The 27,785-nt window shown below is 39.6% G+C and overlaps 2 protein-coding genes and 1 pseudogene across 4 annotated transcripts; 2 read left to right on the top strand and 1 right to left on the bottom strand.

Annotated features, from left to right (window-relative positions):
* The first annotated feature begins 282 nt into the window (after nt 1-282).
* On the top strand, nt 283-956 carry LOC149110740 (uncharacterized; annotated as a pseudogene).
* Nucleotides 957-4,040: 3,084 nt separating this feature from the next.
* LOC110057447 (uncharacterized) lies at nt 4,041-15,594 on the top strand. Of its 2 annotated transcripts, none has more exons than XM_020764033.2 (7): nt 4,041-4,603; nt 10,176-10,315; nt 11,011-11,133; nt 11,316-11,414; nt 12,129-12,215; nt 12,591-12,965; nt 13,478-15,594. In XM_020764033.2, exons 1-7 carry the CDS (start codon nt 4,195-4,197, stop codon nt 13,676-13,678), a joined length of 1,434 nt encoding a protein of 477 aa, XP_020619692.2. In that variant the 5' UTR covers nt 4,041-4,194; the 3' UTR covers nt 13,679-15,594. The 2 variants fall into 2 exon arrangements, with proteins under 2 accessions (XP_020619692.2, XP_020619691.2); XM_020764032.2 differs by lacking the exon at nt 4,041-4,603 and adding an exon at nt 7,806-8,425.
* A 1,243-nt stretch (nt 15,595-16,837) lies between these two features.
* LOC110057424 (uncharacterized) lies at nt 16,838-27,560 on the bottom strand. 2 transcript variants are annotated; one of them, XM_089291177.1, is made up of 7 exons: nt 27,004-27,560; nt 22,735-22,880; nt 22,086-22,208; nt 21,387-21,473; nt 19,805-19,891; nt 18,768-19,124; nt 16,838-18,066 (listed from the first exon to the last, which is right to left on the bottom strand). In XM_089291177.1, exons 1-7 carry the CDS (start codon nt 27,428-27,430, stop codon nt 17,902-17,904), a joined length of 1,392 nt encoding a protein of 463 aa, XP_089147303.1. In that variant the 5' UTR covers nt 27,431-27,560; the 3' UTR covers nt 16,838-17,901. The 2 variants fall into 2 exon arrangements, with proteins under 2 accessions (XP_089147303.1, XP_089147304.1); XM_089291178.1 differs by lacking the exon at nt 27,004-27,560 and adding an exon at nt 24,864-25,696.
* Nucleotides 27,561-27,785: the final 225 nt, after the last annotated feature.

The raw sequence follows: 27,785 nt of genomic DNA, 5'->3' as shown, positions 1-27,785 counted from the left end.
GTGCATCCATAACTCGATCGTTGCACTTTGCACGCTTACCATTTCTTAAACAGATGAGGGATTGAACAAATTACTGAACGTCAGTGTTTGATTCCAGAATGCAATCGGGCTGCACTCATGTAAAATACTGACCATTATAGTTCCATGCACTCCTCAGTTGAACTAATGATTCCACGTACACGAAGTTCAAGCTTTTCAATAAACTCGCTGAACAGCGTCAGGCGAAATATTTGCTTAAGAAGTACATGCGCGTTGTACAGAGAACAGAGGATGCCGTAATCTTTGGCTGTTGCATTAGGAGCAGGAGAAAGTATTTATTCGCTTCGTTGGTGATTGCGGATTGTTTTCCGCAGTTCTCGCAGCCTTGTTACAACAGTCACTGGAAACCACGAGCCTCAACAGATGACTGGTGGTTCTGTGTAATTAAACGAGTAGCCTGCGCCATCGATAAAAACGCGAAGAAAGATTCTGTAACGTAGGATGTTTGTTGACCACGAAGAAAAGAAACCCATCGAGGTAGCAGTGCCCAATACAAGCATCTATACTGTCGACTACAGCTGGTTCTTTGATCAAATAGCGCAGGGAATACACAAGAACTTAGTTGAAAGTACCTGAGTGCGTGGATAGAATGACGGCAGATTTCAGCACCACAACTGCAGAAAAGAAGATGGTTTCGCAGATTACGTTGATGAACCTGAGTTCAAGATTATTTCCTCTACGAGGCGCCGGGTCCTGGGATGTGGAATTGTTGCGGTGGAAATGTTGGGTACTGAGGACGACTGGAGCAAGTTGAACACCAAACTGAGACTCTAGGAACACTGCTTGAACCCGTTGAGGAAGATCTTGATTTACCATCTGAATAGTGGGATCTGGTAGAAAGAGTTTTCTCAAACCTGCTCGATACTTACCAAGGAAAACCAGATAGGAAATGGTGGAGTCATGTTATGACTTACGAGAAAGCGTATGGGTCTGGTCAAGTCATACATGGCCAGCACGATTACAGAGGATGGATTACAGAGTTTTTGGAGGGGACTGAGAACACCTGCAGTATAAGTGCAATGAGTACCGGCTTGGTGAGTGTTACACTCACCCTAAACGACCCCAGACGTGGTGTAAAGGAAACTGCCACACTCGTGGCAGGAATGCTGGGTTTTACTTTACACGAAGCTTCTGTACAGCCGTCCCGAGGCTGCGGGCTTCTTTTGTCCGAAGACTCGTCAATTCTCAAGAAAGCAGAGCGATAAATTCGTGCATGTCATTATTCTTGAAATCTTAACTGATGGAGCGGTTTTCACATGAGAGTGTCGAAAGTTAGATTCTCATTTGGGTCTTGGTTTTGCATTACGCAAGGCAATTAGCTTAACAAACCCGCCCCACATTGTCATTCCATCAGAAGTAAAACCAAACTTAACAGGCACAAGTTTTGCCGAGCTATGAGCCCAGCCTTATGTCGGCCATGTTTCCACGTACTGTTTTCGGGTTTCAGATTGGTTTCACTGGATTGTCTGTGTTCTACCAAGTTGTGATTGTATAGAGTATTTACTTTGGTTTTGGTTTTACGACACTCAACTAAAAACCGCTCTATACCATAGTTTTGCAGTCCTTACATTACGTCATTGTGCGGCGAAGAGTTCTTTAGCTATAAATTGAGTACCATTAAGGGGACAGAGCTGGTGGTAATACCGTAATCATGATGACGATGGTGATACAATTGTTGGCATGATTATTAGTAAAAACTTATCGAATACTACTAGTATTAGTCAGCGATTGTATAGGGCGGAGAGACACTTTTGATTGAATTCGAATTCCTCATACGAAGACCGCGCGTACATAGGACGTGAGTCGGGCCATGGCGGACTTGCAGAAAGAACCCGTCAGTGTACTTCCTGTGGCGCGGCTACAGTCTGTTTGCGTCTTGCATCATAAAGGTGTCGCTAATTTCATTACCCATGCATTATCGGCCGATATATGCCCTCCGCTCCACTTTGTTATACCCTAGAATACATCAATGTTACGCAATCACAGTGAAGCAACGTTACAGTGAAATGAATCTAGCTTCGTGATTACGCTTAAGTTGAGTGAATGGATTGTTATCTCTATTATGGCTTTCAGAAGTTACGTGCTTGACGGAAAAAAAAACTGAAAGATAACCAAAGTTCTTTGCGTTCTGTCTTGATTTTCTCTGGTGGGTTCTGGTGTGGTCTTCTTTTACCTTTGGCCATGTTATGGGTGATTAAATGGTGACGAAAATCTATCGTGCGTTTTGTCAAAACCCTAACAAATATCTCTGTTTGTCCGGTTATGCTACATATGCAATATGCTTTTGGGTGTGAGCGAACGTTTTGTTTATTTGGGTTGAGGCAAAATTGCTTTTGCGTCGACGGACTTTGCAGCCAAACCTCTCCCACTCCTCGCCGCTTTTCTAAGAGTTTCCCATTATCTTTTCGTTCTGTTGTCGCAGTTCAAACGTATCTATACCTTGATATTGCCTAGGAGGAGTCGCGTGCAGCAGGTTTATCGCCATTTACTAGTTTAGAAACCAACGAGTCAAGACTGCCGACAAAGAACTTCCTGAAACTTTTCGTCGGTTTCCAAAATTCAATCGATACCCAAAGTGGCGGAAGAAGTACCCAGTAGGTTCTGCGCCAAACACAAGCAGCATTTACACAAGACCTGGGAATCCCTGACACGTTCAATTAACTGTGTCAGCCACTAACAGGTGTTTAATGCTCATATTTGGCAGTCAACACGTACCAATTTCTCGCTTGATCCTTGCCAGACGAAATTTTTGCAGCGTGTCACATTTCTGTGGTCTTTTAGAATGCAATTTAGAGCCAGTATGAGACCTCATCCTGGTTTCTGCGACAAGGACGTGATAATTTTTTTTAAACCCACTTTTTTGACTAATTAAGAGGAGAACGTTATACTTTATTTTAGACCACAAATTATATATATAATTAAAAGCTGAAAAACTTTTCTTCGCACATTTTTAGGCCGTTACTACATGAGGGTACCTGGGGGAGACACGTTCCTAAGTGGCATATGTCCAATTTTCTCAGTCGACGAACGTGTTAAGTCTAAAAGGAAAAACTAAAAATAGAAGAAAAAGTAATAGTAACAGGAGATTAGGTCACTTAATTCCTTCATATCCCATGCTTAGACCTCACGATCCACGAAGAACGCAATTAACTCAACTTAGCTGCAGAGACGGTCAGAATTAAAATAAATTGCTTTACAAATCGCCCTGTTGTGGTTTCGAATTCGCATAAAGTCATATTGCAACTCATGATCAAAAGTGAGAAAAAAACTCTTATGTTTAATCAATCCACTAGACGTACAGGTATTTCCACTGAAGTCACGACCTCGGCTTAAAACTGCTTAAAGGTTTATCTTTTTAAAAAGTGCGATTGCTAAGTGACATACAAATCCCTTTCTAGGAACTTCCCTTGTGGTTTTAATCTTTAAGAGATGTTAACGGGATTAAAATATGGGTATCATGTTATGTGTTACTTCAGTGAACATGCTTAACCTTGAGCTTGTCATTGACTGAGCAAAAGATGCTTTTGTCCAAGGCGAACGTAATCCACGTGTCTTGATCGTCAAAGATCAACTTTAAACAATTCATGTAAAATAGACCGAAACATTTTTGTAACGAAAAAATCAATATTTTGGGCCCCTTATTGCTGGAGAAACAAATTAACCTCTTTTATCTTACCAAAGTAATACAATGGTGTTAGCGTGGGTTGATGAATTCCCTCATTCGTGAAAACCATATATCTACGGTCAGAAAAACGTTCGCGCTACAATAGTTAGTGAGTGCACGGATTTCGCGTGACTCGACTGCGAAGAGCTTTGTAATTATCAAGTTATTTTTACTGGTTTACAGGGCTGTTTTGCAACGCTGGCATTCTCTCCGGTTCATATACTCTTTTGTTACGCCCTGCACGCTGGAATGAGGCACAATCAAGGAGGAACAATCCCTTAACATCGAAATAGCCAATCCAACGTCACGTTTTAGCAATTACGTAAATGGGTTGAATAGCTTTTCCGGATTTGCATACGCACTTGTTCGTTCATTCGTGAAGCAAACATCGATCGGCGAAAAACACTTGTTGATACGTAATTAATATCTTCAGATTTGCCGATAGCCTAGTCGTGTTTGCTTTAGAGCAGTTGTCGGTAATTTTAAAACTCATGGCGCAAGTCAAATGCCCACAAAACCGCGCATACACTCCGTATGCAGTCGACAGCCTGGGTGACGGTTCAAGGAATGAACTAACCACGATCAAGGGAAGCTATCAGAATCCGGTGTACGAAAATTCAGAACCTGCGCACCAATACGAAGACCCTTCTGGCCTTGCAGAGGTTTTAAGCAGCACAGGAGCTCGGAGGAAACAAAATGAGCTATACGAACCGACTGAGCTTAGAAAGTCGGACGAGCAAGAGAATTACAGCGATGCGGACTTAGTAGGTGACTCCTGGTTAAGCCGATTGATCCTATTTTTGATTCTCGTCGTTTCCCTGGCTTCGCTTCTCCTGGTCGTGTTAATCATCCTGGGTAAAGTTGGACCGACTTGTTCTTGCAATGGGGACACCGAACAAGGTAAAGCCGTTTTTCAGTTAAATCTTCTTAAAGTTTATTCATTATGCTTTAGTTGTTTGGTTACCAGGGAAAAGTTTGAAACTTTTTTTAGAACCTCTGCATGGCTGAATGTTGACAGCATATTGGGGCAGGTTATCGCTCTGTGTCATTGAGAGATTGTACGTGCCTTTGAGATAACCTTTTTTTTTTTGTCATCCATACTAAGCCACTTGTTGTTGTTCAAAAGCAGGATTTAAAAGCGGCAAATTGAAAAAAAGGTGCTAGTCTCGCGCTCGTCATGTGCCTTCGCGACTGCCAAATTTAGCTGGTGTTTTCCCCGTTGAATAATTTTCGGTTTTCAAGCAATGATCGTGATTGGCTGACTGGGGAATTTTTTCTCGGGTCGCTCTCAGCAAAGACATTTTGTTTTTGTTTGCTTAATCCCAGCTCCTATGAGTTTTTCGCTTCTTTTATTAATAAGGCCAAACGTGCCGCGTATTAAACTCGATTTCTTTGTTTGTCTTTGTGTATTACCAGCCGGCTTTCTGAGTTCATTTGCTTAACTTGTTTTGATAAACAATGCAACAGTCTGAAAAATTCATAAACCTCTAATGAACTGGCGGGTTGTTCATTTGTTTTAAATCCCGAAATCTCTATTCAGTGTAGTTAGAATACTCTTTTTCCATGCATGTCAGCAAGGGAACAGAAAGAATTTCGTTCGCGAGCTACAAGACCCTACAACTTCATTGAGTTCGTAATAAGCATATAGGAAAAATAACTGTCTTTTGGTATGCATTTCGCATATTCATTGAGAATATAAGGAGTGCATTAGCGCTCATAAAATGATTGTTTTCACTTTCTGTTCCTCGTATACGGAAAGTTAATTTACGTTACGAAAAAGAAAAGGATTAAACTCTTTGATCAGAGCCTAAAAATTGCGACGAGTTTAAAGAACCTTGTAAAGTCGTCACAAGCCATGACTGGTACTGAGATGAAAGAAATTTTCAATTAACCTTTTTCTGTCAATCTGTTTTTCACAGCTTTCTGATTCTTTTTAAGGTTACCAACTGACCTAGTTTTTACTTCATGCTTTACTGTGGATTTAACAATGATCTTCGCGTGTATTTGTTCTAATTTCCCTCGATTTGGAAACCTCGGCACTGAGTCAGCTTAAAACTAGAAGTTCTTCATAGGAAAGTGCTTTCAGATGAGAAACGAGAAAGAGAGTCTTAACATTTCAGACGCCATAAGTCATCCTCTTGGACAATACAGGGATACAGCGTAGGGACGTTTTACTGGAAGGAACTTTAGAAATTCTAGCCTCTTATCTGTAAATAACAAAGGTCAGTTACCTTAAAAAGCCCGTACGTTTACAATTTGCTCGAAAAGGAAGCTATAACAAGGCGGAACGTCTGCTACACTAAACACCACCTGGTTTCATGTGGTTACACTCATTGAGGTGCAAGTTTGCAGACACGGGAACTGATAGAAATCGGGAAAATTTGCAGCTACAAAAATAAAGAAATTGCTTTTCTTGATTTCATCAGTCGAGTGACAACACCGGAATTACAAAACGAACTAACTTTCAAGGTGGAAATCTTATTGAATACCGAGCATGTTACGGTTTCTAAAATCGTTGTCGCTTTGAAAGTGAAACAGGATAAAGAAGGACAGAATAGCTTGGTCACACACATTCTCTTCTTCTTTTAATTTTTTTCTAGCAAAATACTGTGTTTGTTAGAAAGTGAAAGACAAGAGTGGAATGATATTAGTTACCAGCCTTCCTACCGGGCGTGTTTTGTGGCTAAACTGAATACTCAAATTCTATGCCTAGCAAAAAATATCACAATTTCAGATTCTTTTGCCGTTGGAAGGCATGCGCTTACCACGTCACTTAATTTGGGAAATTATTGAATAGTTCCTTGAATAATATTTTACATTAGCAATATATCTAGTCAGTTTACTTGTACGTATATTTCCTTGTTTTCTGTTTGCCTTACTCATCACACTGAGCTGCTTTGAACTCTCAGTATACTGATCGAAAAAAAGCGTTAAAATTGAATTATTGGACAATAGACAAAGTATCTTCATAAGCACAGATCTCAGTTTTCATTTTCCTGTGTCTTTCACTTATGATCAAAAACCTCGATTTAAATATTGAAATTACCAAAAACCAGTGTATTTAAAGATAAACCTTATTAACTTAATGATTTTACCTGCTCGAATCGATAAATTACTCGTCATTTCATCGTTTCTCTGTAAAGCTGATGCGAAATAGGATATTTTAAGTACATTGACCGTTATATAACGGGCTTATTGAGGGTCTCCTAGGGGTTTTGGGGAACAAGGAAACATTGGCAAAATATCGAAGGGAACAAGGGAACATTAGCCATTTTTTGGGAACAGGGGAACAAAATTCGAAAAATTACAAAGGGGAACAAATAACGAAAATGTGTGGGAACATGGGAACATAGGGCAATTTTGGAAGGGAACAAGGGAACAAAGACCCCTCCTGGAAGACCCTCCTTATTGCATGGCGGCATATATTAGCAGACCATAAACGACGATACCTGCTCGGTAAACTGATCTGCCTTTGGATCAAACAGAACACGTATTTTAAAAAACCCACTCCTTACATAGAGCAGTGTGATTTTCAAGCAACATCTGTTTTTATATGCTAATTCTAAATGATGTATTTCATCACCCCTCGTTTTCTCTTGATTTCATCAGTAACCAGTGTAGCTTTTTTCTCGTAGTTTCTTTCTAATCCTTTTATTCCTTGCTTTTTTTTTTTTTGTTCTGTGTTTTTTCGTCAATTTTAACAATATTTTTTTTTTAAGTTGAATATACTTTTCATGACAACTTGTTCTAGAACGGAAACTCAGAGCATAAAACGTGTGAATGAACATGTGTTTTAGAAAAAAAGTTCTGTTCGGCGTGTTCCGTTTGTTTCCAATCAGTTTATGAATTATTTTGTTCAGAATTTTGGGGAGATGATAGAAAAGAAAAGTTCAAAGAGTGATGTTATCGTGTTTTGGCTACGAAAGTGGTACATGGTATCAAGTACATTGTACTTTCTTAGCCATGCACGACTGATGACGCAATAGGATCAAATTCCACTCAAGTTCTATGCGTGGCTCCCACGCATTCAACGAACCAATCAGCGATCAGTGTTTTGGCGGGTATTATTGCCGGCAATGTATTTTCAATGATAGTTTCAGTCATTCATATTCATGTACATTGTGGTGGGTGTTGTATTATTGTAGTATCAAGCAAAGTTGCAGACTTAAAATCAATTCACGTGGCAGAAGGTCTGGGATATTTTTCACTGCCAAAAAGTACGCTAAATTTGACCAGGAATGTCAACGGGTATCCCGCTTTATCCTAAAAGGGATTTTAGTCCTTACGCCGTCGATGAGTGCGACGTGCGATTCGAGTCACCTCGCTCTTCGCACTCGAACGCTAGTTTACTGACTAAACAGCCTCGGGACTTTGACGAGGAAAAAGGACATCAATATGAAGACCCTACGATCCTCTGCGATCAGGTTCGTGTGCTTCAAGAAGAGGGGAAGAGACCGAGAAAGCGATTCAATGACATGTATGAACCTCACATACCGCTCAAGAATTTAAAAGATTTACGGGTGCGGAGAACGACAGACGAGTCAATCTCTTCCGATCTGTCAGACACATATACGCGAGAATCATGTTTAAATCGCTGTATTTTATTTTTTGTCCTTCTAACGTCGGTTACGGCGTTAATTTTGGTGGTGCTTTTGATGTTGGGTAAAGTCGGCCCCTCCGTGGATCGATGTGCGTGTAATACGGAACAAGGAAACACGAAAGGTAAGCGAGTAAGACCATGCGGTCGGTCTGTAATATGGAAAGGCTTACCGCCGAGAAAAAATTATTTCTATCTTCACTGTTCATTTGATACACTTTATTTTCAAAAACAAAATAAGGGAAGTTATTTTTTTTGTAGGCGATCACACCACGGTGACTCCACGGTGGCTCGACAGCTTTTAAATTATTCATGACCGTGTGCGATGTAAATCTCTTTAGGTAACCATAGGAATAATTAAATCAGATGATCGTGTCTTCTAGAAGAACGTCAAACGTTCAGTGGCTTGTTCTCTCTGATATATGGCTTGTTTGTAACTATCTGTTAATAAGTAAGAACCGGTCATTGAATTTTCAGATCACAGACCTAGTATACAAATGTAAACAAAAAGGTGAAGTGATATTAGCAAGGTTTTCTCTCTTTTCAGTACTGTCCGATTGAAAACGCTCGTAAACAGAGAAATTATGCACCAAAGAAAGTAACTTTTAGTCAAGAATGAATTGTAAAACACAAATCGTGCATTTATTTTCGGAAATGCTAATATCATTTCCGCAATGAACTATTATTGACTGCATTCACAGCGAGGGATGAATCACACTCCACTTAGCTTTTATTGTACTATTGTAACACAATAAAACCACTCAATGATGAGTTTTAACGTACTGACAGTCCGAGCATACTTATGTTAATTTATATTGGTTATCATAGATGAATAACTCACGATCAATTCACATGCCAACCTTCCACATATGTATAGTTTGGTGTAAATATGTTTCATCGTCCTTTGTTTACTTCTGTTTCATTCGAAACTTGACGCTCCAAGAGCGTTCACACAGGCTTCGTGTATCGCAATATTGAATGGTACTTTATTGGACACAATAAAAAACAAAAGAATCAGGATATTTAACCCAAGAGTAAAGGCTAGATATTTACTTTATTCAAGTTTCTCTGTCGAGTATCCTCGTCCAACTGCTTGTTTGTCGTACCTGCGAAATTCTGTTGGGGTGCGAGTACTCCCTTATATGGGCTATATAAGTATGTGTGGCCCCAAAGGGTATGGTTTTTCAGCCGTTTTTGTCATAAATAGGGTATCAATTTGGCCATTTTGGTCTTAAATAGGGTATGGTTTTTGTACTCTAGTCTTGAATTGGCTATGTTTTTAGAAGATGCCACATATTTATCATTATCAATAACACCATAAACAAAAACCTTTCAAAAATTGTACTTAGGGCAACTGTGTCAGCCACAACAGTCATAAATAGGGTATCAAATTTTTGGTCTGGTCATAAATACGGTAGGAAAATCGCAGATTTTGGTCATAAATAGGGTGAGGGTTTTGGGAAGTGGGATGTAATCACACTGTTGGATTACTGATCTAATATTAGTTATTGTGGTGGACTGACATCAATTAATTTTCAATGGTATTAGGACATGGAAGAGTGTTTTCTCTTCACAATGAATAACTGATCTATATACTTGTCAACTAGATTGCACACTCGCTGATTCTTTTTATTTTCTTTTTCACATGCAAGATTATCTATGTGGATTTAGATAGGGTGTTGATGAGTCCTAAACAGTTGTGTTTTTATAGCAAGTTCCTTTATGTCCCCCCCCCCCCCCCCTCCCCAGGAATCCAGGGGAGCTTTTGTTATGCTTAAGTTATAATATGTGGTAATTACTTTATATAATTTTGTATTTTTAGTTTTTGCTTCTTTATTCTTCTTGTCAAATCTAATCACTTCTGTCTATCAACAGCCATTGCTCCAAATGGACAACAACTTAGTGATTCTGGTCAGTCTCAGTCAGAATCTGTTGTACCTCCCCTTGATGTGCCATCAATTGAGGACAAGATCAAGGGACTGCAATTAAATATCTCACTGATTAAAACATTCATGGTATGATTTAGTCAGTTAGTAATCTGCATAAGAACTTATCTTAAATTATGCTAATTTTTCTTTTGTTTTAATTTGCTTTGTAATGTACACAGTACGTGTATATGACTTCGAAAAGTTTGTATGTGAGCCCGTGATTGGCACACCAGACCAGTGCTTATCTCCGGTTTATGTAGCATGAAGCAACTAGGAGTATTTCTACTCCCACCTGGACGGCATGCTAGTCCATCACAGGGCTACCCCTAATATCAAATTCACATTACTCAAATATACACCTGGGTGGAGACTGAGGCACTGTGAGAGTAAAGTGTCATACCCAAGAAAACAACAGGGCTCGAACCCGGACTAACCATGAAACCAACGTGCCTCCCAATACCTCACTTTTTTTTTTCTCTGATGATGTTCAGGTGGAAGAGGATGTGGTACTATTTAATGGGAGGGTCACCTTTCAATTATAAGTACTTTGGTAGAGGCAGTCTTAAAAACTAAATTCTTCTTGCATTGGACAAATATGTAAATGAATTATGCATCTGTCTTATTATTGTATTCTGTTGGTTGGAGGAGTTTGATTCATTACACCTCGCACTTAAGGATAAAATGAAACAGTTCAGCTTGAGCAGAATGTTTGGATTGGGTAAACTCAGAGTGGTTGCAGTTAAGCATTGCTTATAAATGCTGGTGGTTTTACCTTTTCACAGGTCAGGCTTGAGCGAGACATTCATAGTACAAAGGGTGACTTGAATGATACTAATAGCAACATCATTGGAACAAAGGATCAACTCTCCCAACTAGAAACTGGAACAAGTGATTCTATTAGTAAGGTACATAAAGATATATTGTTTTTACATGTACAATGTACCTTTAGACTGAGGTACTGTATCCATTTAAGAGTTTCCAGAAAATGATAACATTAGCGAATAGTGGCTGTGCATGTATATACAACAGGCTGATATAGGCTTTTTACAGAATCTGATCAACACTTTTTCAACACTTATTTTAATAGATTGAGAACATCAGCCAGCAGCTTGATGCATCTGTTAGTGCTGTTAATTCAAGTTTCCACATGGAGTTGGCTTCTTTGAAATCCTCCTTCAATGCAAAGGTAAGTCCCTACACAAGAAGCTCTAGGTTAAGGGTTATGATAAGAATAGAGTCTGAATTATCATGTAGTTTATTGACTGACTGACTGACCAACCAACCAACTAACCATGGGATTGATTGATTGATTGATTGATCGATTGATGAAGGATTTCTGAATGTGCAAAAAAAACAACAATAAAGAAGTATGTGACTGTACATTAGTACTAGTTTGACAATTACACTGTTGACAATTTTGAAATATATGCCAGAGACTGTGTTAATTGTTCCAGAAAATATCCAAACATGTCCTCCCCACGAAAAGTCTTTTTGTTTTGATCCCCCCCCCCCCCCCCCCCCCTCCAAAGGGATTCAGGTTTACCCTCACTGCTGATACTTTCTTTTTGGCTTTTGAGACCCTTGATCTTTTGGAATTCCTAATAACCTTCTACCTGGAGTTGGGTATTGATATTTCCTGTACTAACTGCACATTACACATCTGTTGATCCAAAGCTCAAAGGCTATAGATTAGCTTGGAACGTTTGTGGAATACTTTCATTATACTAAATTAAGTTGAAATTTGGTAATGCCACAGACAAGATCCAAAACACATACATGTACTTTATTTGCTTCAGTGAGGCAACTGTTTTATTCACACACACATACGTACCTGCAGTATATAATAATATATTCAGTACATGTATATAACTTTCAGTTGTTTTGCTTGTTTTCTTTTAAGTTAAACAATACAGCTCAAAACTTGTTAGATGCTGATAGCTCCTTGCAAAATCGTTTGAGCATCATAAACAGTGCACTGAGCTCACAGGTAAGATCACAAGAATATAGTTAATTAATGGAATAATTGGTTTATACACGTAGTAGGCACGTAATGCAAGCAAGTAGCTTAATGTATGTATCTATTTGGATGCATTGCAGGCCTATGACAAAAATGTAGTTCCTTTAAACTATTTCATCTCCAAATACTCTCTCACTTGCCTGATGAGCATTTTGCCCAGCCAAACCAAAAACAGTACATTTAGGTCTGCATTTAACTCTCTGGGCAAACAGGATTTGAAGGGTGCCAGTTTTCAAGGCAAGAGGAAAGGTGGTTACCCTTACATCAATAAAACTGCAGTTTTAGTTATTCTCTAGTACAGTAGGAAATGTATGAGGCTCATTTCCCTTTATTCTTCTCCTGTAGATCCAAAGTATCAGCAAGTTGCAAGGTGCCACAGGCCTCCCAGGTTTCAATGGCTCAAAAGGCGACCAAGGACCTCAGGGACCGCAGGGACCCATTGGTCCTAATGGAATGCAAGGTGATGCAGGAGGCCAAGGTGACAAGGGCGAACCAGGGAAGAATGGCACTGATGGCATCAATGGACAGAAGGGAGATTTGGGCCCCCAGGGAGATAAGGGAAATCCTGGCAGTGCAGGGTCACAGGGACCCCAGGGGCCCGTTGGACCTCCAGGACCTCAGGGAGCTGGGAACTTCAGTCAGTGTGTATATGTCAAGAAGGTTCAAACTCATTCAGTCGCTGGCTTTGTATCAACAGACGTTTTTGTTGCTGAACAAGATGTAAGTAAGCTAAGGGGACACTTTGATCAAGTCTAAATTCACATGTGTGCGCATCAACATGAGTTTACCATCAATTAGCAACCCAGCAGACGTTCTCACAAATTCGTCTTATTGTGTGGTTTGAGTCAGCCATGACAATACCGACAAAAACATTCAGGTACATTGCATCTGCAAACTGGTTTAAGAGTCCATTCGACATTGCAAGTGTATGTAAGTTTGTCTTTTTTTTCTTGGTACCAAAAGGCTCATGTGTATACCAAGAAAATACAAGTTTTAAGTGGAATACTCCATGAGAAAGTGTCGCATAACTATTTTATACCATGCCATAGAAAATAAAGTGGCCAACGCAGTCAGTGTAGTTCACGACAGAAACGTTGGGACTGTAATACCTTCCCCCACCTCGTGGGAGGAAGATTGTGTGACGACCCTAAAGAGCGTTTACGTAAGAGGTTAGTTTACAGGCAACATTTAAAGGTTTGACTAATTCAAGCTTTGTTGTGTGCAACTTCCAGGGAAAGAAAATACTTGGTGCCACGTGTTCCACTAACCGTGCAGCGGAGTACAACTTGGAGACAGGGCAAATTCCGCCCGAGGACCCAGATGCAGGGAAAGATTTCTACCGTTGCACTTGCAAAGGACGTTCTACACTGTTCACGGTTGGTGACCCTCTGGAATGCATTGTTCATTACTGGGAGTGTCCACTGACAACGTAAACTTTCACAGAAATTTCGTCATCTTGACGGAACCGTTCAGATAATTTGAAGTTGAAATTTACAGTGATGCAGTACTGTTGCTTTTAGTGGAGTTGAATCAATGTACAGTATTATAATGGCCCTATGATCTCCGCAGGTATTTAGTCTGTCACCTAATGCCTGTAAGGTACGGTGTAGGCCTCGTCGCCAGCGTTCTGCCTGTCGACAAAGACGCATGGATGACAGATCAGTTGCGTTTTGAATAACGAAGCGCGCGAAGTCTAAAACAAGAATGCAAATTATTGAAACGCCGCGAGAGTCAGACAACATTAGCGTGTTCTGGGAGAAATAGGAGGAAAATCAACGCCAAATTTTCGTTTTAAAAATTGTTTTAGCAACACTTGCTTACGCGCTTGAAAAAGCGTCAAATTATCCACCATTCCGTTTCGTTTGTCTCAGTTTACCTGAGGTATTACGTCACTCGCGCGCTTCGCTATTGTAAATCTTCTCGCGAGGGAAGTTTCTAAATAAAGCTGTACCGCTTAGGAATTAAAGAAAGTCTGCTCAAGGACTGTAGAGAATGGCATGTAAGAAAATGCCTTGTTCTGCAGAGCAGAACTGCTTCTAATATTTAATACACATGTAGGAGCCATTTCACAGGACTCATTACAAATAAGTAATAAGCTTTAAGATTGGAAGTTCATTGTTTGCATTCTGCCCTGATTCATCTGTCTCAATCTTACCCATATTGTTGTCGTTGTCGTTGTCGTTGTCGTTAACTACATGTATACTCATAGTAAACTATTGCAAAATGTCCTTCATTTTGAAGGTGAGGTTGAAAATCTCAAAGAGAATTCTTTGATATATCTTGGCATGGCTCTTTTAAAGAAAAGTATGCTTAAGTCAAGAAAGGTTACACGATATACGTTGTTGTTTTTCATGGAGGTGAAAGGCATTACTCGTCGCATAAAACAGCGTTATTTCAATTTCACTAGTGGAAATACTGTTTTTAAGTTGTATGCAGGCATACATCTTTGTACAAACAATTTAAAACAAGTTTTAGGTTTTACCGAATTTTTCTATTTTACGCTGTGTATCAGTGATAGGTACTATTCTTTAGTGGTATTGTTTTCAGTGTTGTTCATAGCATGCTGTGGTGGTATTAACCTTCTTTTAGCGAAACCTCGATAGATATGAGCTTTTCCGCCTTTCGCCGCCTGAGTGCTGAGAATGAAATTGAGAAATGTGGTTCATGGCATTCATAGAAAACTATATGCGTTCACAAAAAAGCTCAAAACTAGTCTCAAATGAGACGATATATTCTACGTTAAACTCAGCAATTTGAAATAATCCGAACACTGATGTAAGCTTGTTTTACAATTGCTATCCAGTTACATGTAAACCAATTCTTATGTATAAAAAAAATACATGCATGTTCATTAAGATGTACTGAGACACCTTGCTTTCCATGGGTACGGACTGGCTTTCAACAAAGTCTGCTTGGCGACTATTAATTGTCCACAGAATTTAACGTATGGTAATCTCGTGGAAAAGATTTGTTACAACGAGAAAGTTTCAATGGTGTCTTAGCCACCCGATTCAGGAAAGCAAGACTGTTTTAATTGTATCTAAGAAGTACATGCTTTGACCTGGACTATATCAATATTTCTTATCTAAAAAAGTTGTATTTTATCAGGTTTTCTTCCTTATACATAGTTTTTAACTTTAATTTAGCTGCAGTGACAAAGCCAATGCCAGCTTCATATCTGATTGGAGCTTGCGGATAAAGTCACCGCTATTAATATTAATTGAAAAATGTAAATAAATTAGAATTTATCAGCATCAGTGGCTTAACTACTGTTTGCAATGTAGCATTATGTTTTGAAATTATAGAAAACAATTCAAAGAAATAAAGAAACGATACCAACTTACAACAAGGTGAGTGTCCTTATTAGTTGCAGCCTTCTCTTTCTTCCTCGAGATTAAAATGTCGTCCGTTTTCATCTTCACTCAATAATACAATTTTAACCCCCGTTTCAAATACTACACAATTTACAAAGACAAAATAAATGATGAAGAGACTGCTAAACGTGTTGAGGAACTATTTTCTGCGACTGCTTAGCTAAACGAAGTCTCTCGTATGAAATATTTATGTAATGGAGGTCCGCAGTGCTCAGGAATTCTTGGAAAACTCGTGGAATTTCTATTATTATAAAAGTTGTTCAGGAGCCTGCCTGGAAAATTCCCTGAAAATTCTCTCCTTAACGTCCACTCGTGGAATTTCGTAGATGTACATGCTGGATCGAAAAAAGAACCAAATTAAGCAAAGTGATAACTAAAGATTTCAAGCATTTAAATCAAATTTGATGCCGCACGACACACCAGCCGCGACCCGAAGGCTCGCTTTTGCTTTTTGCCCAGATTTCACGAAAGATGTCAACAGATTTACACAAACAGATGTCAAATTCAGTATTGAACATCGAATTTATTATTCGAAGCCAAGTTTCCTGGACACACAAACAAGTTATGTATTTGTATCCTACTGATTCATAAACAAGAGAATTGAGTAGGAGTCGGAACATAAAATATCACCTCTTTCGCCACGTTTGTGTTATTGACCGCGAAAATTTCACAGAAAAATTTGCTTCAAGAATCATCAGCTCTCTTTCCACTCTTTCTTTACCAAGGAAATGCTATATAGTAACTTTATAGCTTGATACGCTGAGCTTGAACTCGGAGTTCTTCATCGCTATCCGGTGGATGGGCATTGCCACAATCATCTACGCAATCAAACACAGAGCATGTGATCTGGTGGACAGTGTTATTCGACCTTTGAAGAATCGTGGTCCGTGCAGGTAATTAGTCGATTGATTGTTGTTGAATTTTAATGATGCAATGAGTCCCTCCATTGAAATGTTAGGAAATTAAGGACAATTTTCCAGGTAAACTTTTCTGGCATTTTACATTCAAGTATGGTGGCTATTTGAATCGTCACAACGTTACTTAGTTCCGTTTTCATTGTCACAAAACAAAGTAGTGAAAGTTTAAAATATTGAGAATGGTAAGTATCCAGTATGGAGCGCATGCGCATGCGCATGACGTCATGGCATGCAGCATGTGATCTAGTGGACAGTGTTATTCGACCTTTGAAAAACTGGTACCATGCAGGTAATTAGTCGATTAATTGTTGATAAATTTTAATGGTACAATGAGTTCTTCTAATGAGATGTTCACAATGAAATGTTAGGGAATTAAAGACAGTTTTCCCAGTAAAATTTTCTGGGATTTAAGATTCAAGTATGGTGGCTATTTGAATCGTTACAACGTTACTTAGTTCCGCTTTCATTCCGATTTTCAAAGTTGCGGAAGATTAAAAAATTGAGATAGGTGAGTACCCAGTATGGAGCCCATGCACATGACGTCATGGCACCCACATTGGTGTTCCAAAACAATGAAATGGCGGCCATGTTGGTGTACCCAACCAATCCTGTGGGAGTTCAACTCTTTTCTTATGTAAACACTATCTTTTGTTCCAATAAATTTGCATGGCTGCTGGACATGCTGGTACGGTGCATACTCTCTATTACATGTTACCAATGAATCTCCTTAAAGATCCATACAGTTCGGTTAAAATGAGGCCTAAATTACTTATAAAGATGTATGAAATCAGAATATCAAAAATTACATTATAATCCAAGTCCCTAGGTGGGAATTTTCGAAATAAATAGAAATTTAAAAGAGACGATTATCATATGAAAAAGTATACATCAAATTTTCCCCTTGAAAAAACCTACTTAACATGTAATTGCACGAATAAAAAATACAAAAGAGATTTTATATAATCTCTCATTTGAAAATGTCTTCTTATCGTAAGAATTGCGTACGCGCTTTTCTTTGCGTCGAAGTGGTGGTAACGATAGACAAAAGTTGGAATGAAAATGGTTGGCCACCATGATGGATCTTCGGTTTGCTCAATTATCTTTTTTCAAGCAAACAGCCCAGTTCTACTAATTGGTCAGATTGTTCCACAAGGATCATTTATCGAATATCTTCTGCATCTTTAGATGACGTAGACTGCACTACACAAAATAATTGCTGGAAGAGCATTTTGCCAGAGACGAAGAAGGCCCTTGAGAACAAGTTAGCTTTAGTTTGAATAGTGGTTTCAAGGGATTCTTTTTATTCCAAGTTTAAATGTTTCCTGTCGACTCTAAAACTGTGACGTCACATGTTATCATTTGCTGTTATGGAGCCTGTATAGGGCAAGCCCAGTAATGCAGAGTGCATTTTGCGTTAGCGTCGGATCCTTTACAGGAACATTTGTATTCGTTGAGAATCGACTTGACTACGTCCAAGTTAGCTTCCTCGCCCAATTTCGTTGTGCAGGTCGCAGAAATAACTTTCTCATCCTGTAGAGAAATTAAACGGAAACTGCTCAAGCTAGCAAATCTTCAACAATGTATGGCCAATTCCACGAATTAAGCTCTTTTTACATGAAAACAGGAAAAAAAAGTTATAGGATCCTAAAACGGTAATTTTGCTCAAATAACTCTAAGGAACCAAACTTAATTGATACCGACAAAATTTCGAAAACAGTTGCATCACCTTTGCGAGAGTACGAGTAATCAAACTTCAAGCCACTTCCTTTCGAAATCTCTGAATGACATACTCCCGTTATTATGAGAAATTTATAAACTCTACAGGGCTTTCTTTGTCGGCCAATACAGTGTCAGAAAGGACTAACCTAAAGGGGAATCTTTCTTTGCAATATTTGCCTCATTAGCATAGGCAATTCAGTTGCTGATCAAGCTTCAAAAATATCAGTTCTGTTCAGCTATTAATACAATTTGGGATAAACTGATCCGCCTCCAGCCAATCAGAAGCGAGCATTTACGGAAGTAGTAATTAACGAATTAACTGATCAATAGAAGCGGTTTTCAGTTGAGTGTCGAAAGTAGTTAGGCAATTGTTTTGGTTTGGGTTTTGGTTTTGCTAGGTTTGAGATTGGCTGAGTTTTCTAATTGGAAAGTAACTGGTTTGGTTTCGGTTTACGACACTTAATTGAAAACCGCAGTAAATTAGTCAGTTAGTTTAGCACAGCTTTACTTACCACAGTGTCTTTAACGGAAGCAGTTTGTGCCTTGGGGACTTCGACTACCTTCTGTTCGCACCAGCTGAAGTTTCCAATGCCACTCGGGCCCGGAACTCCCGGGGGTCCCGGGGGTCCGGTACTCCCGTCATCTCCATTGATCCCCTGGGGCCCTTTATCTCCCCGAGGACCTTTAGAACCATTAGCTCCTGGATAGCCGTCGTTCCCAGGGCTTCCTTTGTTCCCCTTTTCCCCGGGAGGTCCCTTAGCTCCCTGTGGCCCTTCCAGCCCGATCGGTCCAGCATCTCCTTTAGGTCCCTTTGAGCCGTTTATTCCTCGCTCGCCGACAGGACCAGGCAAAGAGATTTTTAAATTCACCTGAAAAGAAACGAAGGCGAAACGCTTGAAACTGTTTAGGATGTAACGATGCTCGTAATTTCGCGCTATTGTTCACCGTCACGCGTTTTGCATGTGACATTGACCGATCCGTAAACATTTGGATTTGAGTTTCATCTTGGGTCATTATCATGTACATGTACATTATCATATCTTGCTAGTTGCTTTTTTTTTTTTTTGCATCTCTGCTGCACCGTGCTGACGAGACCCAACCATGTCCACGGTTGCAATCCTTGCCTTTAAGTTTGGACTCTATCATGCATATGTCGTTGACGCGTTAAGTTCTCTACGTAGCAAGCAGCCTTGCTTCATAGTTACATGCTCGTAATTTACATCTAAGCAGTGAGATCATGTACCTTTCAATTTGAAAATATAGTTGAACCTCCGCCGACGGACACCTCCTGTTTGCGGAAACCATTCGTACGCAGACTAAATAGGGGACACCGTCTTCAAACGAACACGGTGTCCCCTATTTTTTCGCCTTTTGGCAATAGTTCATCTTACGTTAATGCCTGGCAAGTTTTAAAGACGTTCTGTACTAAGCAACATTTTGGCCGCGATCGTCTTTAAGTATCTAGCCAAAGAGCACGACAAGAGAATGCCGATGTCCTCAGTAATTTACAATACTATGCACACTGATAGTGCAAAGGTTTACATCCCACCTGTTCAGATATAGTGCTATTCATAGCATCTATCGCCTTGTCAAGTTCGTCATTGAATTGTTCTGAGGTTCGTTTCATCTCTGTCAACTGTAAAAATGAGGAAACGATGGTTAACGTTAACAGTTTTCAAGAGGATATTTTCCATGAAAATATGACGTCGGTGCAGTAGTGTCCTTGTTTTTATCTTAAGGACGGTGCCTACTTTTGTTAGTGCGCACACTTCCTGCGTATCACGCAAGGTATGGTTTAAGTGCAACGCGCGCGCTGGGGTTGACCTTGACGCAATCAACTACGCTACCGAGTACACGACTAAAATGAAAGCAAAATTTTCCTACTGTGACCAAATCAAGTTTAATGAACCTGTACTTAAACCAGGAACACCAGAATAGCAGCATATCGCTAACCAGTAACTGTTAATGTCTTCCAGCTGAAAAACTAGCTGTTATCTGTCGAAAATTATACTGAAATCCAACTGTAAACATATACCTGCAGATGGCGTAGTGCGCGCGCAAAACACATTCGCGATACGCAAATGTTTTACTTACTGGGAAGGTGACAGGAAAAAATGTAACGGGCGCCGAAAAAGTTTTAAAAAAAGAACAATAACTTTAAAAAACGCGTGGTTACCCCTACTTTTTATGTTATGAAATGGAAGTGGCAAGCTTATTCAGCGCGTGATTAGTTTCCGGTTGTGAGCAAAATCTATTTAGACTGTATTTTAGCTGAACCAGAGGAAGGCTGTCAGAGACGCTAGAAGCGCTGATGCGACGATTTTGTTATTAAAAACATATCAAAAATGGTTTTTATGTAACCATTTACCATTAAGTTTTAAGATCTTTATAAATATGTTTGCTTTTCTGTATGTAAAGGCGAATTCTAAGAAAATCTGTGAAGAGATATCCTTTCCTTCTTTTTTCAGAAAAATGCTGATGTCAGCATTTTTGTTGAGATTCAAGGCTAATTATCTCGAAAAAAAGCGTGGCTACCCCAGTTTTTCTTTGTGGATTCCAATAGCCCTTGTAAAGATCTATTTTTTCTGCGTGGTCCTAATCTGGCGCAAAAACCTTTGTATTTAGTAGGCACTGTCCTTAAATAATCCCGGTCGGCTGAATTACTGACTGACAGTGACCGACAGAATGACGGACGGACGGACAGACGGGTACACGGGCAGATTGACTGACTTAGTTGACTGACTGACTAGCAGACAGACAAAAAACAAAAAACAAACAGACAGAAAGACAGAGACAGACAGAAAGGCAGAAAGACAGACGGACAGACCGACAGACCGACAGACCGACCGACCGACCGACCGACCGACCGAGTGACTGACTCACTGACTAACCGACTGACTGACTGACTGACTGACTAACCGACTGACTGACTAACTAACCGACAGACTGACTGACTAACTGACTGGCTGGCTGACTGACTGGCTGGCTGGCTGGCTGGCTGGCTGGCTAACCTGAACTGACCTCAACTGAGTATTTTGTTAATGCTTGAGTAATCGGAGTTATATATATATATCACAAGATTAGTTATTTATAATAAAATTTAACTTGATCGTTGTCTTTCATATCCTTACCTCGGTTGTCAACGTTTCGTTCAAAGCCTGGAGCTGAGTGAAGATAGGTCCGTGATCGGGATTAAACTGTTGTACAGTATTATTGACCTACAATTAAGTAACAACATTAGTCATTTGACGAAGACCAAACACTTTGAGTAGGTTACATCCACTTTGTTAGAGAAAACAGCCACACACCAATTCGGTGGCTTAATAGCAAATGAAAAAAAAAAAAAAAAAAAAAAAAAAAAAGGTTGAAAATGATCCATAACTTTCAAAACAAAACTGTGCACCAATCAATATAATCATTTTGTGGACGAAACCCTGGTCGTGAACATTCAAATAATAGCGTTTTTAAAACACTACTTTGTTCCGATCATTTCCTTGTCACATTTGGAATTATTTTTGTACGTTTATTTATCATGATGTACAAAGTGGTTCTAACGTTTTAGACTGTGGATAAAACCCCAGTGTATGACCAATCAAATGAAAGCTATTGAGCAGTACTTTCGTTTTTTGGAGGTGCTTTATTAAACGGTCGGAGTGGACGCTAAAGGATCAAGGAAGGCGGGGTAAGGAGCCCTCCTAGATCTGCCACTATACACTTTATTATCAAGAGAGTATGGTAATCTCTTGTTATTACTGATTTAAGGGCATCGAATCCGGGCTCCGAGGATTCCCTTGATACAACGAATATAATCCTACTGATGGCATCCTTACATGGTCGACAATCGCGTAGAACCCGTCTGAAAATTGATTGACAGCATCTCTTGTGGAGTTGAATTCTCTCTTGGCCGCCATGAGGGCGTCTTTGTTTCTTCCTGAATCTTGTAATATTGATTCCTGAAAAACAAACACAAAGGAAAATACTATGCTAGGACTATGTCTGGCTAGGGAATTCCAACTGCATTAAAAATGCCACAGCAACAAGTGATATACACGTGATGCACACATGCGTACACGTGATGAACACATGTGTACACGTGATGTACATATGCGTACATCAGCGGGCGCGCGCGGATGGGCAAAATTGGAGAAGATTAAACGGATTGCATCATGGTTAACTTTAAAAACAGCGGCCAGGCTTTTTTAAGCAGCTTTAAAATTTGTATCTTGCAGATAAAAAAAATTGTAAGGCTGCCAATTTGAAGTTTTGAAATAATAGTTGAGAAAAAAAAACCGAATAGAATCACTCGAGATTCTTTGACCTAGCCCCTTTAACAAATCAAGGACACGGTATTGAAGCATTCCCTTTCAATTTCAAGAGGATGCTGAATAGAGGCTCTTGGCTTAATATTTCTCCAAATGACTCAGTTATTAATAATCACTGAATGCCGGCAAAATGTAAAGTCTAATAAAGCAATCTTACCGCTTCTTCTCGAAGGGAAGAGATGTTAGCTTGAAGCTCCTCCAAAATGTCGTAAAATGGCGATAAGTTCATCGCAAATGCATTTGACTGCTGATTTGACCTGTTTTTTGCTGTCTGCGTCGTTTGTTGGCTGTTAGGCGATGTACCTTAATAATTCAAATAATGTGATCGTCACTAATTGCAAATCAAATAAACGGTATTACTCATTTTCCTGCTTATCATCGCTATGGCTTGGCACCGCGTTGAAAATTAAATCTAAGGTCGTCCTTCCAAGCTAGGTCTTTCTATCTTGTTGGATTGCCAACAGGTGCTTAACGATAGCGAGTATAAGGTGACCTTCTATTAGCACAATATACACAAAAAACAAAAATAAAAACAAACAAAAATAATCAAAATAAAATGGCAAAACCGATGGAGCAAGGCACTCTCTCCTCCACTCAAAGTTCGGCAATGAGGCGCTTAGTAGCTATATATGACCACGTGACCCTTTTTTTTCTTTTTTTGCTAACACACTTTCAGACCATTGAAAGTACATGCATGTAGCTTTGGGTTCTTTGAGAGCCAGAGCTCTCAACTTGATCAAATAATGCTTTTACAAACATTGTCCCACCTGTTTAACAGAACATTCTCGTAAATGTATTGGTTTATATATTTGGGCACGAAAATCCTGATTTTAACTCACAAAATCTAGCCATTTGGCGCTTGCCAACATTCCCGATAATTCTTCCATTCTATTCTAGTAAAAAAAACATGCATATTTCTACATGCTCTTGTTGGTCTTTGTTTATCGCGTAGCCAAGAGTTGCAATGGCTGAATGCCATGCACGGCTGGTAAGCAGTGTGCCAGAACATTCCATCCATGACGTCATTTACTAACAAGCCTTCGCTTCGCGTCACTGCACTGATTTGCGCTATAGTGTGTAAAACCAGGAAATTTTGAGCGTGCATTATCTAAATAGATTGAAATGTGGCACAACGAACAACTGTTTAGGTAAAATATATGTTCCAGTAACAGCGAAGTTTCGCATAAGAATCTCAATGTAAAAGGATGAGGTGGATAAATTGGGTGGAAGAGCAGTGTCGAAACCTCCCCTTGTGGACTCCTCCACAATATGGACACCTCTGTAGATTAATATAACATTCAACTCACTTACTCCCAGAGAAACCAATGTCAATATGCCAGCTACTCCTGTAATACGGACACCTTCATAATTTGGACACTTAGCTCTACCTCATTGGCTTCCGTAGTTAAGAGGTTCGACTCAGTAGAGTGGGCCTCTATAAGCATCATCTCCTTGCCTTGAATTTGTTAGAAAATGGACACAAAATTGTGCAGTGTAGCCACTGCTGTTAGACTTAATTTTCTGCCTCATTCACCTCTCGTTCGTCAATCTGACGCTTGGTAACTTTCACTGAGTCATTGACAGAAAGCTAGACGTAGTTATGGGGAAGTTCGGCTAAATAACTGGAGTCAAAAATTTCATAGCTGACAGCTGTAAAAGAATAATGCAAGGTGTTTTAGTCTTGCCCAGAGACATTATAGTACTGCGATTGTATGAACCCAAAGAAGTAAATTGAATTTTGCTTCAATGTTTTTAATTTGCAAATTCTGGGAAACTTCCTCATGCCTGTAAAATGTTTTGTACTTTGTGTCTGAATGCGGTTGGGATAAAAAAAATCTTAAAGCCAACTTACCTGTCGTCGAAATCTTCTCAGTTTGGCTGCGATCCGTAAAATTTATACGAGCTTTACTATCTGGGCTGGTCAACGATTGCAGAAGTTTTATACTTATTGGGATAATACCGAATCTGCTCTGGAAATAGAACAGTTCCCACTAAGCTAAGCATGTAGTAACGGACCGACTAGAAAACAAAACTCGCTATGAAGCGTTTAAAATGATATTTCCGCCCGGTGGATTAGAATATAATTATAGTTCGGAAAAGTTTATGATAAAGCACTTCAATTGTTTAGAACGTCTGCGTTTATCGGCAGCATCAACTGCGTTTAGTAAACCTAAAGATAAGTTTTGATCAGCAAACCAAGATTAACTGGACCTTATATACGCAGCATGAAAGATTGGCGTTCCAGGCTTCTTAATATGGTTCAACATCATGCAACAGCAACCTTACCTGTGTTTCTACAAGTGCAGTGATCAGGTCCCAATATTCCAAGAGTCATAAGAATGATAATAGTTAAGGAGCACACCGAGAGAAATAAAACTAGAAACTGGAGCAAACGATGAATGCACAAACCACTGCAACATTGCGTGTTTGGGAAGTGACTTGGGTTCGGTTTGACGGATCTGTTGTCTTTGCGGCGCTTTTCTTTCCTTTTTGCAGGTTTCTGTCGTTCGTTCTTCTTTCGAACCCCTTGTTTAATTTTCGCTGTTTCCCGGAGGGTAACATAGGAAGAATCAGAGTCAAGGCGAGGTTTGTTATTGGACGCCATATACAGTTTCGGTTCACGGTCGCCTTCGGGTGTTACAGAGAGATTAGCCATTGCGCTTGCGAGCACTGATAACTTGGATGAACCCAAGATTCGGCGATCATCGGCGGACAGTCGGCGACTAGAAATATTACCGTTGATTCATTCTCAGGTTCGTGCTGTAAGTCTGTCTTGTAAGGAAACCGAAATATTTATCCCATCCACGTGGTAATAATATTGTGCTTAATGACAAGTGATGTATAGTATGCAAGTGGACTAATAATGATGCAGAACCTGCCAAACGACTGACTAGTTATTGGCTAATAATGTTACAAGTATGCAAAACATGAAATTGGCCCCAGGGCTTTCGTTTGGAGGTATTGTTGACATCTTGCACCGAACTGAAGAGAGATATTTAATTTTGCAAATTTCTAATAAATCGGCGGAAATAGAAAGTAAAACTGTCGACATACTTCGTTGTTCTTGGCATGTGACAAACCTTACTTTCGGTAAGACGTAATAATCCTATATTGATACGGTAAAAGCAGGGTTTTTAAAAAACTGCGGGATCGATTATTCGGAGGACCGGCCAAATTCAGAACCGGACATTCACTTTTCTTACTCTCTTGGCAGCATATGAAACGTCAAGGCAAAGGAAAAGGTCATTGGAAACGATGAATAGAACAGTCCTAACTTACTTAAAAAGGCCACAGCGGAATCGAACGGGCAATAAAGCACTTTAAGGCACAGTCTGAATGGAGTTTAATTGAGGCCCCTTCCACACAACGCCGGAGAAATGTGAAAATGTAGCTTTATTTCAACAGTTAGGAATTTAGTCCACACTAACCCGGACCGAAAACGGAGCTTTCTGAAAGCGCTCTTCAGACTAGAAGAATTTGAAAACGCTGGCTTTGTGTTTTAGAGCGGACGGAAAAGATTTTGAACATGGAAATTTTCGAAAACGAATTTGTGTTTGAGTTTTCCTCCAACACAAATCCAAAATGACCGGTGATTGTTACGTTTTCAAATTTCTCTGGCGTAGTGTGAACGGGGCCTCGGTGTCGACTATACCGTGTTAATGGTAAATCATACAATGGAAAACCTGCCTCGGCCTGCCGAGGAAGTAAATACATAGATTATCAATCGGAACAGCGGTCCTTTGAGTCCGAAACGTCAACAAATTCCCGCACATCAAAGTCCCTTGTACAAAGTTGTATGTACAGTTCTGTTTGCGTAGGCTAGTGAGTGACATTACTAATCTTAAGGCAAATTACAAAAGTAATCCTCACACATTGCCTAGGCCTTATTTTGGAGATAGATCTGACAGCATTTTGAAATTGTGATGGCCCTGGCTGGGAATGTGTCATGGTCCTATCATCTGCCCATAAAGTTTGAACTTTCAAGTAGAAGTTAAAATAAAGATAAATATACAGGACTACTTAGTGAAGATGGCAAACAAAAATGAAGAACAATATACCTTTTACCTAGGTAAATCAGTATCTACTTGAACATGTCTTTAAATCTTGTTGTCTGATATAAGTTTTGTTTCGATATTGCTTATGTAAATCGAAAGTGCAGAATAAGTGTGACTCCTAGAATCCAGGCGAAAAAGCCGAGTTGGCGAAAAAATTGTTAGTAGACCTTGACAACAAATTGCTCGCAGATTTTCTTTCTTTTCAGTCGTTGAAAGAGCAAACTGAGACTAGACAAACCGTAATCTTCAAACATGCTTCTGACTGATTGAATGAATTTGCATTTAAGGAATACCTTGTAAGATACCGCATACCGAGAGACTAAATTTTGAAACTTGCGAGGCCAATTATGAAATGATAAAAATGTGCTTACCTGAATTGTTACATGAACAGCTGGGCCCGACTTTTCCCATCATTAGCAGAATGGCAAGCAATACTGCTATCGCAGCAATGAAAACGATTAGACACATCAAAACAAGACGAATTATCCCATCTCTTCTTCTTCGTCTTTGTCTTGCATGTTTATCTGAAGGTTGCGAACTTCGTTTGTCTTTCATGTTCCTCAAGTCCGTTCCTGGTCCTACATTGTCGTACACAACATCAGGCCCTTTTAGCTGTCTCGGTTTTACCGCATTGTTCGTGTTTCTTTGCAGTGTATTGTATGCGCTGTTCGATCCAGCTTCGTCATACAACCTATTTCCAATTGCGTTTAAACTAGTGTTGCTTTTTCGTTCCGCGAGGTTCTTTGAACTTGCGGAGAGTGTCGGATTAAGGAAGCCGTTTTCGTAGTGGCGAGCCATCTGCGAGAGAATATTAAACTGAAGAAACAACTTCAAAGTTTAGATATGCTTTGGTTTCAAAACTCCATTATAGCAGCGGAAGGTCACAAGACTTGTTCAGCTTCAATAATAATTCATTTGCGTACAAGCCTGTTTATTAATTTCACGTTTCAGTGAGCAAATACGCAAAGACTCTTTGAAATATCGAGTGGGAAACACAACGGGAACACAAGAGCTCGCAAGGGTGTGATTGGCTGAGCAAAAATTACAAGGGTTAACCCGTGATGGACAAGAGAAGTCAAGACATGTTAAGACGTGAAAAGTTGAACTAAAAGGGAGATTTAAGGATTACTTTATTTGCTCTTTTTTTTGCAGA

This window comes from Orbicella faveolata, unplaced genomic scaffold, assembly GCF_042242905.1.
Source record: "Orbicella faveolata isolate gen_17 unplaced genomic scaffold, um_ofav_v1 contig_24, whole genome shotgun sequence".
Classification (NCBI taxonomy): domain Eukaryota; kingdom Metazoa; phylum Cnidaria; class Anthozoa; order Scleractinia; family Merulinidae; genus Orbicella; species Orbicella faveolata.
The sequence above is the reverse complement of the archived record's forward strand: the minus strand, read 5'-3'. Positions and strand labels throughout refer to the sequence as shown.